This window comes from Lucilia cuprina, chromosome 4 (assembly GCF_022045245.1).
Source record: "Lucilia cuprina isolate Lc7/37 chromosome 4, ASM2204524v1, whole genome shotgun sequence".
NCBI classification, from domain to species: domain Eukaryota; kingdom Metazoa; phylum Arthropoda; class Insecta; order Diptera; family Calliphoridae; genus Lucilia; species Lucilia cuprina.
In genome coordinates, this window is record NC_060952.1 from 95,293,963 (window position 1) to 95,310,882 (window position 16,920).

The following is a 16,920-nucleotide window of genomic DNA, read 5'->3' on the forward strand; positions in this document are numbered from 1 at the left end:
GAACTAGAACTGAACTAGAACTGAACTAGAACTGAACTAGAACTGAACTAGAACTGAACTAGAACTGAACTAGAACTGAAATAGAACTGAACTAGAACTGAATTAGAATTATATAAAGCTTTATTTTGCTATTATTTCCCTATGAGTGTATAGTCTAAAGTTACTCACATTTTAATCCTTGCAAAATGTATTCAGATTTTTTTTTACATTTAATCAAATTTAAAAGAAAAAAAACGTCATAATATTATGTTCATTGTAGTGGAAGTGCGATAAAACAAATGTCGTTAGAGGTTTAATTTCAAAATAGCGAAAGCAACAGAACGATTTTATTATTCCAAAGAATAAGATGTAGGAAAGGGATTTGATGTGTGGTTAAGTAAACTTCATATTTTTAGTAAATTTGTATACTTTTTTTAAACCTGTAATAAAAATTCACTGACAGAGATTGCATCACACACTTGTTTTGTGAAATCAACACAAAAAGGTGCGTGTTTTGTAGAAAATAAAAAAAACAGAAATATACTTTATAAAACCCCAAAACCTTAAGTTCCATTCTAAATATTTCGCTATTAAAGGCTGGCTTTTCTGACACTAGTTTCATTTTAATACTTTTCACCACCTCACACCCCCTAGAAAGAAGTAATTAATTCATAATTTTAATTAGACTTTCCATTATATTTTTTAAGTTCTAGTTAAGGCGGCTTTTTGTATGTGTATGTGTGTGTTTATTTTATTATTGTACTCGTGCATAAAAATATTAAATTAATTTTTTTCTTTTTGTTTTTATTATTTATGTCCACTTTTTCCGTAAATATTCTGATTATGTGCCGCAGTTAGCGAGAGAGTTGTACTTTTATTTTTATGATTTATTTAGTTGTTTTTGTTTTAAGGATAACAAATCTGTTTTATTCGTTAAGTTTTGTAGTTGTTGTAATTAATTTTTTTGTTATAGTTTAGCTTAAGAACAATTTACCTGGGAGTGTTTTGTTGAATATTTTGTAAAATGAGCTCAAGTTTTATGACCTCAAGCTTTGTTTTTTTTTATTTCCAAGAAATTTTTGTGATTTTTTCTGTAGTTTTTTTTTATTATTTTGTTTATTTTCAAAAGGAAGTTATATTGTAATTTAAACAAAATTTATTACATCCTTTTTATATGATTATTTTCATTGTTTCTGTTAAACTAAGGGGGCGATTTTGTTTTGGGGTTAATTATGATTTAGCGACAGTTTTAAGAAAAATTTTGGGAAAAATTTATCTTATTTAGAATTGACGGAGAAACTAATTGAAATTCAACTAAATTGAAAAAGTTACAGATGTAATATTTAATATGATCTCGACTTAACTTAAAATAAAATTGACATGAACTAGAACTGAACTAGAATTGAACTAGAACTGAACTAGAACTGAACTAGAACTGAACTAGAACTGAACTAGAACTGAACTAGAACTGAACTAGAACTGAACTAGAACTGAACTAGAACTGAACTAGAACTGAACTAGAACTGAACTAGAACTGAACTAGAACTGAACTAGAACTGAACTAGAACTGAACTAGAACTGAACTAGAACTGAACTAGAACTGAACTAAAACTAAACTAGAACTGAACTTGTAATGAACTAGAACTGAACTAGAACTAGAACTGAACTAGAACTGAACTAGAACTGAACTAAAACTGAACTAGAACTGAACTAAAACTGAACTAGAACTGAACTAGAACTGAACTAGAACTGAACTAGAACTGAACTAGAACTGAACTAGAACTGAACTAGAACTGAACCAGAACTGAACTAGAACTGAACTAGAACTGAACTAAAACTGAACAAGCACTGAACTAGAACTGAACTAGGACTGAACTAGAACTGAACTAGAACTGAACTAGAACTGAACTAGAACTGAACTAGAACTGAACTAGAACTGAACTAGAACTGAACTAGAACTAGAACTGAACTAGAACTGAACTAGAACTGAACTAGAACTGAACTAGAACTGAACTAGAACTGAACTAGAACTGAACTAGAACTGAACTAGAACTGAACTAGAACTGAACTAGAACTGAACTAGAACCCAACTAGAACTCAAAAAAAAAAAAGAAACATTTTGGAACTAATCATTGAATGAAAACCAAACTTAATAAATATAATTAAAATAATAATAATTATAAATCAATCTCTATTCTATTATCAATTATTCATTGATTCTCCCCTCCGCCCCCTCTAAAATACCAAAATCAAACATTTGATTAATTATTACAAGAAATTTGTTGCAACTTGAGTTAATAATTAATTGTTATTCTATTTCTTTTAATCTTTTCTAATTCCAGTTGTTATGCATAAGGATAAAGAAGAAAATGGTAATAGTGTCTTACCTCATATACACGCACATGATGGCTATCGGACACGAGAGCTGGGAGCTTTCGAACATGGTCTATTAGATGGTGATATGTTCCTGCAGGTAAAGTAATTTAAGAAAATTATTTAATGCGGCAAAAAATTATACAAATTAAGATATTAATATTGTTAACAGGATTTGATGGTGATTAATTTTAAAAGATATGTTGTAATTTATTGAAATGAATAATTATGAAGAGGAGAAAGATAATTAATATGGATAATTTAAATCAATCATTTGAATGAAATATTAAAGGAAATATTGTTAAGTTTTATGTAGTCTTTGGTTTAACATTTTTAACTGAAAAAAAATGTTGAAAATTATTTCAATTCATTCAAATGCAAATTATTGCCACCCCACCAAAAAATATGTTAAAGGAAAAAAAACTGCACCTGCATTTAAAATGCACATTTCTAAATTTTTTAAGGGTAGAGTAGTAAAAAAACAACACCTTTAACTGACAACCAATTTCTAAATTTTTTTTAACTTTTTATGTATGAAAACACATGTGTGTAAGAGAAATTACAAACATAGAAATAAATGTTTTTTGAGAAATGCATTTATGAGTTTTTGTTGTCTTAGAAAAATGCACCTTGTTTTTTTATGTTCCGTTTTCCAAAAGCTTTTTTTCTATTTTAGTTTCAATTTGATGGAAATATGCCAAAAATTGTTATCAAGTAGTTGTTCTTGTTGTTGTGTTTCTACTTTATAAAACTGTAAAATTTAAGCGTTTTTTTTGCACAACAACAAGTCTGTGTGTAATTCGAAAGTTTTTTTTTGTTGGTTTTTTTTTCAATAACACCTCTCATGTTTTCTAGTACTAATTGCTGAGTTGCACAATTGTGCACTTCCGGCCATATTTGTCCTGACACGTCACGTACTCTGTGTCAGTTCATTCATTCGTTCGCTCGTTCGTTCCTGTTGCAAACAAAAAAAGAAATCCTTTTTCTTGCCAGGAAATGCATTTTTGTATGCAATTTCAAAACTTACAACACAAAAAACCACTCAAGACTTTAAAAATATTGTGTTGTTGTTGTTGCTGTTTTTTTCTTAATTTGGTTCTTTTTTACCTGTTGACGTTGCTTTGGTTTGGTCGAAACGTTTTATACTCAATTTACTCACTCGGTTTTCTTCTAATAATTTTGCTGTTTAAAATGGCATTTTGTCACGCATCCTAACCGAATGTGTGTGCTTGTGTGTTTGTTTAACAAGTAGTGAACTTGTTAGTACAAAATTCATAATAATAACGAAAAACAATAAAAAAAACTAGTAAAATATTTTAAAATTCCTATTGGGAGTTGTTAAATATTACAGAAATTTTTATGTTTAAAATTTTGATTTTTTCTCCAAACAAAAAATTTGCTCAAAAAAATCCTTAAATCTGTTCAATTTTTTCTTTTAATCACAATTGAAATATCTAGCCTTTAAGAACCGGTTATTAAGCGGTTTTCGAAAATATTTTCTTAAATTTCATAACAGTAAACATTTGTTACAAATAACATATTAAATTTGTTAAAATTTCAATAAATTTTTTTTTCACAACCGGTTATGAACCGGGTTTTTATATATTTTTTTACAAAAAATTTCAAAAATTTTTTTATATATTTTAATCAAAGTAAAAGTTTTTTTTATAAATAAATGTTTCAATAAGTTAAAATTTCAATTTTAAAAAATTCATAACCGGTTATGAACCGGTTTTATATTATTTTTCAAAAATTTTCAAAACAAATTTTTTATATTTTTTCATAAAAGTATACATTTTTTATAAATAAATAGTTAAATAAGTTAAAATTTCAATTTTAAAAAATTCATAACCGGTTATGAACCGGTTTTTATATTATTTTTTAAATATTTCCAATTTTTTTATGTTTTTTAATAAAAGTAAACATTTTTTATAAATAACTGTTTAATTAAGTTAAAATTTTAATTCAAAAGAAATCATAACCGGTAATGAACTGGTTTTTTATATTTTTTTTCAAAAAATTTAAATATTTTATATATTTTCATAATAGTAAACATTCATTATAAACAACTTGCTAAACAAGCTAAAATTTCAATTTAAAAACAAATTTCATAATCGGTTATGAACCGGTTTTTTATATTTTTTTTTACAAAAATATCGACAAATTTTTTAAAATATTTTCATAAAAGTAAAAATATGTAAAAATTCATATTTTTTATATTAGAAAAAAAATCACATAACCGGTTATGAACCGGTTTTTCATTTTTTTTTTTAACAAAAATTTAAAATTTTTTTATATTTTATTAAAAATTGTATTTTAAATCATCTTAAATTTTAAATTTGTTAAAATTTTAAAATGTCAAATATTTTTGAATCAATTTTAAACCGGTTTAGTACCCGTTAATCATTGTACGAATAAAATTTAAGAATTTAAAATTTTGCTTTTTCAAAGTTTCCTAATTTAAAAATTCCTTAATTAATGAATTATTTTTAATAAAAATTAAAACCCGGTTTAACAACCGGATAAAACCGGATTTTTTGTTTTCAAAACGAAATTATTAAAGAAAAATTTTACAAATTTTCTATATTTCTTTAATTTTTTTTATAATTCATAATTTTAGTGAATATTTTTGAAACAGTTATGAACCGGGTTTTTGTTTTAAAAGAATCGGTTTAGAAACCGTTATTTGTTGTATGAATAAAATTTAAGAATTTTGCATTTTGCCTTTTACAAAGTTTTTAAATTTAAAAATTCCTTAATAAATGAATGATTTTTTTAAATAAAAATTAACAACCGGTTTTAGAACCGGATAAAACCAGGTTTTGTTTTAAAAGAAAAATTTCATATTTTGCTTAAATAAATTTTTTAAAATTTAAAAATTCGTTTATATACTGAATATTTTTGAAACGGTTATGAACCGGTTTGTGAATCGGTTTTTATTCTAGTAGAAGAATAGAAAAATTTAAAATTTTTTGGTTTAAAAATTTAACATTTTTTTGTAAAAATGTTGTTTTTCTTTGTTTCTTAAACTAGAAACAAGTTAAAAATGCAAAATTTTGCAGAAAATAAAATGGTTATTAACCGGTTATAGTTTCAAAAAAAAAAAAAAAAAAAAAAAATAAAATTATACAATTTTAAATTAATTAACGGAAGATATATAAACTTGATTTCATTTTATAAACCAATGAATTTAAACTAATTTCTTTTGAATCGGTTATGAGTCGGGTTAAAACCGGTTATTGTTTCTGCAAGTAACATTTCAAATTTCTCTTAAATAATTAAATTAAGGTTCCAGAATGTTCTTTACTCTTCAACCATCAACATAAGTATACTCATTGTTTCTGGTCTTAATCATCATTCATATTAAATTCTGCTGTTGGAACTGGAACTGATTAAAAGTTGTTGTGTGTAAATGAATGTTTGTTACCATTATAATCACATGGACTTAATGGTTTTTTTAAGTTTTGTATCACAGCTTTCAGTTTCATTAGCTTCCTTCAAACTTTTATTGCTTCAATTTATATAGAGGTTTTTATAATCCCTTCATATATCGTCATAAAACATTCTAAAATTTTGATGAATTTCTATCTTTGAAACATCTTGCTTTGCTCATTTGTATTCCGTTTTACTTTCAGGCAACATTTTAACACATTTGAGCAAAACATGTTGATGATTATGTAACCGATCAGAAATTATTAGTATTGATCGGCTTACAACTTTTGAAACAATGACTCCCCTCAAGCACATTGGCAAATTTAAAAAAAATACCATTTTACAGAAGAAAACGATCAGCAGGTCCTGTTACGATCACGATCAATATCTCATCAGAAACAAAGCATAATTTGATTGCATTTCGAAGCATTAAAACTTATTGGCATTTTTATCAAGCTCTACAGCAAATTTTAAACAAAATCCGAATAAGACGATCAAGAGATCTTTATGATCAATAGATCGTCAAAACTGATTGTTGTGCGGTTGATGAAACAATTCTGGATTTAAAACAAAAATAGCTCAAGTTGTTCAATATATTATTAAAAATTGTTTTCGAATCATTGAAAAATCGAAAGCAATTCTCAATATATGCCTGTCTCACTGTCTTTTCGATCTTGATGCGATGGTGATCTATATTCGACAGCTGTTCAAAAAAATAATTGATCTAGAATAGAAAATCTATCTGATAGTTATGGCTGCGAATCAAGTTCATCAACTGCTGTTGAAAAAATTTTAGATCTAGAAAAGAAAATCGATCTACAAATTATCGCTGCGATCATGTTGTTCAACATATTATAAAAAAATTTGATCTCAGCATTTGATTTAGAATTATGAAAACTGAGCGGTTAATTGTTATAAATGCAATTACCGATATCTCTTTTTCATTCACAGGATATTTTTAAGAAAACCCAATCGGCAAGAGATGATGATCAATTGATTGGATTATAATCTAATTTTATAATATTTGAGTTTGTAGCGTCGAAAATGATGGACATACTGCTGTTTCAGCAATTCCACATCAAGAACAAAGATCGATCTACAAGCGATCGTTATTAATGTGATCAAGTTTTTAAAAATTGATTTCAATATTTGATTTTGAATAATTTAAACATTAGCTTATTGTTGTTGTTAAAACAATTTCAGATTTAGAACAAAAAAATTATCTTTAGGCAATGATGATCAAATGATCTTAGCATTTGATTAGAAACACTTTAATTGATCGGCATATTGTTATTTATCAATCTATCTTAATCTGTCTGCATCTTCTTTTTGAACAAAATTGTAAACAAAATTCCATCTTGATCAAGAGATCAAGTAACTGATCATGTTATACAAAATGTGATTAAAAGCATTTGATTTTAAGTCGATTTTAAAAAGTTGGCATTGAAATCATCTGAAGTTATCTTAGAGAACAACAGCAGTTTTTAACAAAATCCGATCTTCATGGGATGACGATCGATAGAATCTTTTCTTCATGGGTTGACGATCAATAGATCAATTATCTTTTCATTTAAATTGTATAGCATTTAATGTAATTCCTAATGTTTGACTTCAAGTAAATCAAAAAGTCATTAAGAAATTTTGATCTGCAAATTGTCATGCTAAGAAACACCAAGTGTACGATCACCTAAATTTGAGAGGCTTTGAGACTTTAACCTTTGCTTGAAATATATCTTTACATATAGATTCATTTAAGTAACAAGTTTTAGAAAACAAAACAAAAACCAGAGTAATCTCTTGAAAAGAGTAATCTTTCCGTCCATTTAATTGCTGTTTATTGCCGTTCATGGTTTATTTAAGTTTAAATAACTCTACAGAAAAGATGTTGGTAAATAATATTCCAAGATTATTAAACATCCGCTTAAAAACAAAACGAAAACCCCATCACGAGCTCTCACAACTGTATTGTTTTCTGCGGTTTTCCGTCTGTGATCTTTATGATGATTATTGATGAGTTGGTGAGCTTGTGAGGAAATGCCCCTTAGGCTTGATGACAATGCCATATCCTTTAATACTTCAACATACATTTAAAACAACTGATCTGCACTAGAGTTTTTTGTGTTTAAGAAAACGAACCAAAAAAAAAAAACTTTTTGAGATTTTTAACACTGATGCATTTTAAATTATGACGCCACTTAACATTTTATGATCATCTACTAAATTGTACAAAATGCACAGAGTTAGTTGCGGCCTGTTGAAGTTGAGGAGGAAAATAAAAAAGTATCATTGTGTTTTCCTATAGCTGGGGCGTTAATGATCCATGCTGTGCGTTTATTATACACTGCCCAGAAAACAGCCAACATTTGTTGAAATTCTTTGTAAACTCTTTATGAGTTTTAAGTTTGAAGATCCAAACAAATGCGTGTGTGGTTTTTTTTCTGTTTAGCTTTTGGCTCATTTGTCTACTTCACCAGCACTGTCCTCCCCTTAGCTAGAGGTTTTGCAATTCACTCATCCATCTCAAGTTAGACTATATTAATGTTGCTTTCGCTCTCTCTCTCTCTCTCTCTCTGTCGCTTTCTCAGACCCTTAAAAGTCAAGTGATATTTAAATACTCAAGTATTAATTGTTCATACTTATTTAAGCTTAAGCTCCTTTCTTGTATTCTAAATACACTACTCGTTTTACCGCATCAGGCCTTTGGAGAGGCCTATTTAATATTCATATTTTATGCAGTTAATATTTTTTCTGCCTTTTTTTAGTTTTACAAATGATCATGTTGTCGTCATTAGGTGTAGATGAAATTTATCTCTTTTTTTCTTAATGTTTTAAAAACTTGCCCAGTTTTTTTTTCAAGTGAGCTAACAGCCGGCCTGGGCCGTTCTTTTGTTTTAATTGATATAGGAAATTTATTATTTAATTGTTTGTTGTGAGCGCCTTTATATGTAAGAAATAATAAACAAGTTATTAAAGGAAATATTGATGTGGTAAGTTAAACAATTTTGTATTAAAGGTGTTTCAAGTTTTAGAGTTCATACATGTTATGCAATTGATAACAGTGTCATAAGGTTCTTGGAAAATGTGAAACTTTCAATAAAGAAATGTCTCAAAGTTTAGAAATTGTCCCTTGATTTTACTTGGAACTCCTCTTAACTTTGCTGTTTGCTGTATTTGAAATTTCCTAAAGCAGACCGTTGGCCAGGAAAAGTAATTTTAATTTTTGAGTTTCTTTTCCAGGGAATATGTGGAAATTTGTGGCAACAATGTATATAACTTTACTTTTTTCATTAAAAAAATTTCCATTAAGATCACCTTAGCTTAAAGTGAATGCTCTAGATCGGTTGCAACGTAGTTTAAGCAGTTCATAAATGAGAATTTTGACATGGAAGACCAAAGGAATTGGTGGCGTTTACACCATGAAGATTATTGACAAACCTAACAAGAGCTTGCAAATCACTGAGATATCAAAATGTTTGGTGAGCAGCAGCTCACAAGTTGAAGCTGAAATATAGACGATTTAATGTCCAATAATCTGTTTAATGTATTAGAAGACAAAACTCCTCGAAAATTGCAGATAATTGAAAGCTTTTTTCAACTGAAATTTTAAAGCAAGCTTCAGAATTCGTTCTAAATTAGGGAAATTGAATGCTATATGAATCAAAGTTAAGACCATGAATAGGAAGACATTGCTTCTTAAAGACTCCTGTAAAAACTTGCAAATTCCTGTAAAACTTGCCAATCAACATCAATACGTAAGCGAACCGCAGGATTATTTCCGGTAAAAACTTGTAAATCAATGAAAGTTTCTCAAACATCAATATCAAAATCCAAATAAAATATCTTGACACAAAAACGATTTCGAAAACTGCAAATTACAAAGTGAAATTTCTGTAGGATTCATCCAAAATTAGGGAAATTGAATGTCATATGAATTGAAATAAAGACTAAGAATTGAAAGACATTACTCCTGTGAAAACATTATTTCTGTGAAAACTTACAAATCAATGAAAGCTTCTCAAACATCAATATCCAAAACGTTAGCGAGCCGCAGGATTCTTTCAAAAGTAGAGAATTAAAGATGAAATATCTTGATACAAAAAACGATTTACAAAACTGCAAATTACAAACTAAAATTTCAACGTATTTGCAAGCTGTAGAATTCGCCCAAAATTAGGGAAATTGAAGGTGATATGAATTGAAGTTAAGACCATGAATTGAAAGACATTACTCCTTGAAGATTCCTGTAAATGTTCAAGTTTCACAAAACAATGTTGAAACGTTTGTACGCCGCTGGATTCTTTCAGAAGAATATCTTGATTTTAAATGGATTTTTCATGTTCGAAATGCAGCTTGGATGCTATAATAGAATTTCAAGTTAACACCGAACCATTATGATAACCAGTAGCAAATGAGATTGTACCTATATGAAGCTTGACCAACACCAAAGCAAAGCTCTTTCCAGTATTAGCTACTGAAACTTGGCCAGGTTATTATAGAGAACCGATTATTGACTTGATTTGGATTCGTTTAAAGCGACCATCGATATTGGTTCCTTGAAAGATAACTGATGAACTCTGGCAACGGAACCGGTAAGGAATAAAACCGATGGATTCAAAACGAGCTCGGAATATCCGGACAGACATATTCTAGCAGCATATTTGGTGTCGCTAATAATTTCTCTCGATTCTTAGAGATCTCATCAACAGAATTTCAAATTTAAATCAAATATTCACTCCCTCATCCCCCGGTGGCATGTTACCTATCTAAGTGTGATGGCAATCCCAAGGAGGGGCTTCCAGTAACTTAAGTCTGCCGGCCTTTCCTTGGAATGATCTATTGCTGCGGGTTTCCGGTTGCCTTCAGAACTATGTCCTGACTGGTGAGTTGGTTATGATATTCCTTCGGTTTGAACGTAGTGGCTGTGGTTTAAATCCAAATTTGAACGGTAGAATCTATAATTCGGAAAAGTTCGGTACTGTTGCCATGACCACAAAGATGTGACTGTAGGACCAAGCGTTGGAAATGAGTTGGTGTTAATTGTATATGATGCGGTATGAATGCAAAGGTATACGGATCTCACCCGCTCTTATACCTCGAGTTACTGTGTGGAATATTGGTCTCTATTTGTGTCTCGGATGACATAAAATTGAATTTCTTTCCTCTCTGTTAAACAGAGACCATCCCATCTGCGAGGTTGTAAAAGGAAGAGATGTTTTACATCTCGGAAGCTAAACAATGCGACAGCAATGGTCAGAGATTAGCTAGCCAACTGCTTGTAAGATAAACAATGGGGCGACGCAGAGTGGTCACAGAAGCTGAGGTCAACTTGGCAAGTTTTCAACCAAAGCAATTCGACATTGCTACACTCCCTCTATCCTACCAATTTTCTTCGCCCTAACTTTATAACAGCGGAATGCAATGAGCTCTCAAATGAGCTGCTTTGTGGTTTTTCTTTTACTCGTACGTACGGTAATAAACTAAAGAAATATGATGAAATTGAACACGATTAATGTTTCATAGGATTTGTTTTGTCTCGTTATAGGTGATCTTATAGTCGGATTAGATTTTCTCTGTTTGTTCCTTTTGACATGTTTGCTTCGAGAACATTTCAAACCCTAGGGTCTCATGGAGTTCATATTTATATCGAACGTTTTAGCAGTTACTTTTTCTAAATTTAAAATTTTTGCTCTCAATGTTGGAAACGAATCCAAGAAAAAAACTGTAATAATTCAAACAAATCAACAAGAGTTTCTCACTCCTAACTGGTTCCTTGAAATCTTCCTACTAAAAACTATTAAATAAAGTTTATTAAACTTTATTAAAAAAAGATCTTAATTGAAAAAAACCTTAAAAAAAACTTTTCTTATCATAAATTGTAGAGAAAACTTCAAGCTAATACAACTTGTTGTAACTGATATCTCGGAGACGATTTTTACATTTAAACATATTTGATCTATTTCAAGATTAAATATGAAATTTGTTTTTCCTGCTTATTGGCATATTGCAACAACACAGCGATTTAATCATCTTATAAGTTGAATTTTTTTTAACAACTTAAACATTAGATACTTAGTTGGAGTAACTAACGAATAAAATAACAAGAAAAATAATATGAAAATTAAGAAAAAAAAATTATAGAAAAACTTAAATTCCCAGAGCGTAAAAATACAAGATTTAAAAAGCAAACAAAATAAAAAAATATTTAGCTAGACTTACAGATACATAAACAAGAGAGATATTTATATGTATAATTTTTTCTAAAATATTTATGGCTAACTGTTTTGAAAACATAAATATTTATTAAAATTATTAATAACTACAACTAACTAACAACACTAACCGAATATAATATTTATATTTTACGGTTGCTTGTTAAAGTTTTTCCAAGAAAATTACAATAACAAAAAAATAAATACTTTAAACCTAGACTAGACATAATAAAAGCCTTGTTCAATTTATATTTATATTTATTAATATAAATTCGCATGATTTTCAACAATTAACACATACTAAAAGCCACAGCTTAAAGCCATAAACATTTTTTTTCACCAAAAAAATTATAAATTTTGTATAAGAAAAATAAATTGGTCAAAAACAAAAAAAAAACGCATTTTAAAATCAATTTTAAATTTATTAACAGATGCTTAAAAACGAGACAACGAAACGGTCAAATAGACAAATGAAAAATTATTTAACACTTAATCTGCCACAAATATCACAGTTTAGATTATAACCCAGCTAAGAAAATTAACTTCCAAAGAAGCAAAAAAGATGTTACTGCGTTCACACGTACTAACATCAAAACAAATAGTAATCGTTTGCTTCAATGTCTGACTAAAAGACGATTTAAGCTAAACTTTTAAAAAACTTTCTTTGCAGAATGAATCCTGTTTTCACAATATCTTTAAATGATATAACTTTTAAAGTGGTGAAATGTTTGCACCATTTTCACTAGTTACAACACTAGTACATTTTAATTTCTCGCTTAATGTTTCACAAATTCGCTGGGTTATTGAAAGATTTTTTATACCCTACACCACTATAGTGGGGAAGGTATTATGCGTTTGTGCTGATGTTTCAAACAACCAAAAATATTGGCTCTACGCACACCTTAAAGTAAAAAAATGATATATAGTAGTATTGTTACACCAATACTGCGTTCACACGTACTACCATCGAAACAAATAGTAGTCGTTTGCTTCAATGTCTGCCTAGAAGGTGAGTAAAGCTAAACTTTTAAAAAACTTGCAGAATAAATCCTGCTTTAACAATCTCTTTAAATGTTGTCACTTTTAAAGTGATGAAATGTTTGCACAATTTTCACTAGTTACAACACTAGTTCATTTTAATTTCTCGTCTAATGTTTCACAGATTTGCTGGGTTATTGAAAGATTTTTTATACCCTACACAACTATAGTGGGGAGGGTACTATTCCATTGAAGTCGGGTGCTTTACATGAACTCCTGTCTTGACGGCCTATATCACGGTGGTCTTTTTCATCCACTGGATGAGTAAAAAATAACACCACCGCTCTTTTGTGTATCTTACATGCAGTTTGCAATTTTTGATCATGGATGAGCCAGCTCAATCACTCGAGCAATCTGACCATTGCTGCAACGTCGCTTAACTTCCGAGATGTAAAACATCAATTCCGTTTACAATCACGCAGATGGGATGGCGTTTAGAGACGTATGCGGTACTTCTTTGTCGAAAGTTTGTTCTTACTCACATTGACACACTGTGGTAATTCTGGTATAAAGAGAGTTTACTCTGAATATACCTGAACAAGAAAGCAAACTTCCATGGTATCCCTTATGTATGATACCTAACATCCATCATCATTCAAACCAGCACTCTTCTCATTTATCTGACACACTCATAAGAGAAAAACATACGACATACTCATTTAAAATATACGGGTTGGGTGAGGACCGCTTACCTCTACATTCATCCCGTATCATATACAAATGACATAAACCCATTTCTAACACTTTGTCCCACAATTAGTCCTCTGTGGGGTATCTGTTGTCTTCGGCAAAAGCACCGAACTTATCCCGAAATATTGACTTTATCTTACATCAGTCTTTTAAACGCTTCTTACTCTTCCCGGAAATTTGGATCTAAACCACAGCCACTACGTGGATCCCAAAGGAACCTCAACCAACTGATCAGCCAGGAAGTAGTCTTTCGGGTAATTAGCCACCTGTAGTACCAGATTGTGTGGTTCTATGGTTAGACCCAATGTCATATCATACGTAGAACTACCGAGGAGTGAAGTGACATCAGCAGTTTATATTCCCGGTAGACTGGAGGTACTTGTAGCACCTCATTACCTCCGGATTGTAATACACCAAGAAGGGATCTGTCATTAAGGAAACATGTCCAGAGAGAAGGTTTATTATGTCATTGTTCTAATGTTTATAACATTAGATTTAGCTATGCCTGTCAGTCTTCCGTTTTTGTATCCACGTAAAGGATGCTACAGATCGCAATATTTTAGATAATTTGATGAAGTTTGGCACATGTTATTCTTATTGAAAATTATTGAAATCGGTTTATTATACAACCATACTGCCCTGCCCCTACGCTTACATTTTACATAAATAACTTCGACATTGACATAAATTCCTTTACGAAAATATATAAGGAAAGGTCCATATTTACCCCTAACCCCAACATGGGCCGTTTTGTAAAAAACCTCTTTTATTTGTCACCAAAAAGTAAAAATATTCTGGAATTAGGTTAAAAATTAAGTGCTTTATTATTTAAAAATTATATATAGGGTATCATATGTTCACTTATGCTTAACTATATTTTCCTACTTCTTTAAATTTTGAAATTTTTTTTGAACATGTTTAAGCATGTGCTGCGGCACCTTGTTATAAATGTTAAATTAGTTTTGTTGTAAGAAAAAACAACTATAATTTAATTTTATTTGTAATCGTAAACTTTATGTTAAATTCACGCAAATATTGTAAATATTTTTTTAAACATGTTGCTATATTAATTGTTAGATTACATAAATTCATTTTACAGAATTATTTTTTTTTACAATTTTTAAATTTGTTAACGATTTTCTTTTTTTTTAATTTGTTCGTGTCACTGAATTTTAACTCAACTAGTAGAATATGTCTTTTGGAAGACACTTTTTACTAAAGTAAAATATGTCTTTAGGAAGATACTTTTTAGTACAATAAAATGTGTCTTTAGGAAGATACTTTTTACTGTAGTAAATAAGATGTAATAAAATGTGTCTTTACAAAGATACTTTTATTATAGTAAAATGTGTCGTAAGAACGACATGTGTTTTTGTACCTGTTTAACTTGTTTAAAACTTAACACACAACCCACTCATTTGTTTAATTTTTTTGTCTATTGCTACTGTTTATCTTTAATTATAACAAATATTTTATCTTTTGTCTAAAAAAATTTACATTTCATATTTAAAAAACTTAAAAAAAAAACATTGATAAATTTCATCTATGAATTTCTTCATTCAAAAAAAAAAAATCATGTAAGCCTCTTGATCATTAAATTTCTTAAATTTTTACATTCTAGTTCAAAACTACTTATTCTATATTATGCTTATGTAGGATCATTATAATCAACTACTTTACTACCTGATCTCATTGTACGCGTTCTTCAATTAGACCAGGAAATGATAGCTAATTAAATCAATGATTTCTTTTTCTGTTTGAGTATCATTTTTTTTCTCTCTTTCATTTGTTACAATTTCTTTCCTTCTTGTCAATTTGTTTGGTTAACAGGTTATTTTGGAGTTATTCTTCGTTGGATTCATTCATAAATTTCTTTGAGATCGTTTTACTTTTGAGTTGAAATCATCAAGATCATCATCCTCGTCATTCAGCTTGTGTCTTTTTTTATTTTAACTTAAATTGTTCATAATTATAGTTTTCAAATCTTTTTGATTATTTCATGTTTTTATTATATCTTAAGGTTTTTTTTTTTGTAATTCTTTCTCTTTGGTTTTTAGTCGTTGGTTGTTTTTAAATAGTCGGCTTAATTTCATTTAAACTACCAGTTTTACACATTCCTAATTACATTTTAAATATTAGTTTTTTGATGTATTTGGTACTGAGATTTTACATTTTTTAGTTTTTTTTAATATTATTGTAAATTTAATGAGTTTTTAATTTTCAACATAAATTTTTGGTGTTTTTTTCAAAGAGTAACAGGAAGTTGGAGGCGCCTTTTGGGAGGCTGTCTACTTATATTCCTGAGTTTAGTGTTTTTACATTAGCAAAAGTCACTATCCAATGTTTTTATACTGTAATGTCTGGGGTTAAAGCTTTATTATAGTTAAGTTTTGGAATGTTTTTTTTTGATTAAATGCAGCTTAATGAAACTTTTAAGACTTTGTTTGATTGGCTAACCTAAGTTTAACATTGACAGATTACATTATTACACGATATTCGTAGACGATCTATATATCTTTATTAAAATACCATATACATTTTTTTAACTTTAATCTATATATTTTGATTTATTTTATCTTATTTACAGGCTTTAAATGGTTTTCTAATGATACTCACCTGTGATGGCGAAGTATTTTTTGCAACACACAGTATTGAAAGTTATTTGGGGTTTCATCAGGTAAGTTTAGAATTATAAACAAAATTATCAATTAAATCAAAAAACTAACAATTTATCCGACAAAGTATAAATATCCGTCACGACTTTAGCTGAACGATATCTAGTATTCGAAAGAATCAACTTTGGTTTACAACTCGTATGAGTTGCACACTTATACTGAAGAATAATCATATTCCATCGTATATGTCAACCGACTTTGGCTTACAGCTCTTATCAGTTGCATCAAACTACTTTAAGTTTGATGTAAAAGTTCAAAAAAATCGCTTCAATCTATTAGTTTTTAACCATCTCTCTAATAATACTTTAATTAAGAAACAATCTCCAATTACAACCTTTTATGGTTGCTTCAAACTATATTTAGTTCGATGACAAAAAAACAAAAGAGAAATCTGCTAAAAACACTAGTTACCATCCTTTTCAATATCGCTAACGAATATTATGATAAACAACTTTTGTGTAGAACTCGTATGAGTTGCATTGAGTAATTATCACATTAATAACACTAATACTAACTTTGGCTTG

At 29.1% G+C, this 16,920-nt stretch overlaps 1 protein-coding gene across 1 annotated transcript in view; it reads left to right on the plus strand.

Moving 5' to 3' along the window:
* Positions 1-16,920, plus strand: part of LOC111676534 — a 68,454-nt gene that overhangs the window by 38,141 nt on the left and 13,393 nt on the right. The window contains exons 3-4 of the mRNA XM_046947768.1: positions 2,322-2,452; positions 16,309-16,398. Of these exons, the coding sequence (XP_046803724.1) occupies positions 2,322-2,452; positions 16,309-16,398 (221 nt within the window). The remainder of the gene's footprint in view (positions 1-2,321; positions 2,453-16,308; positions 16,399-16,920) is intronic.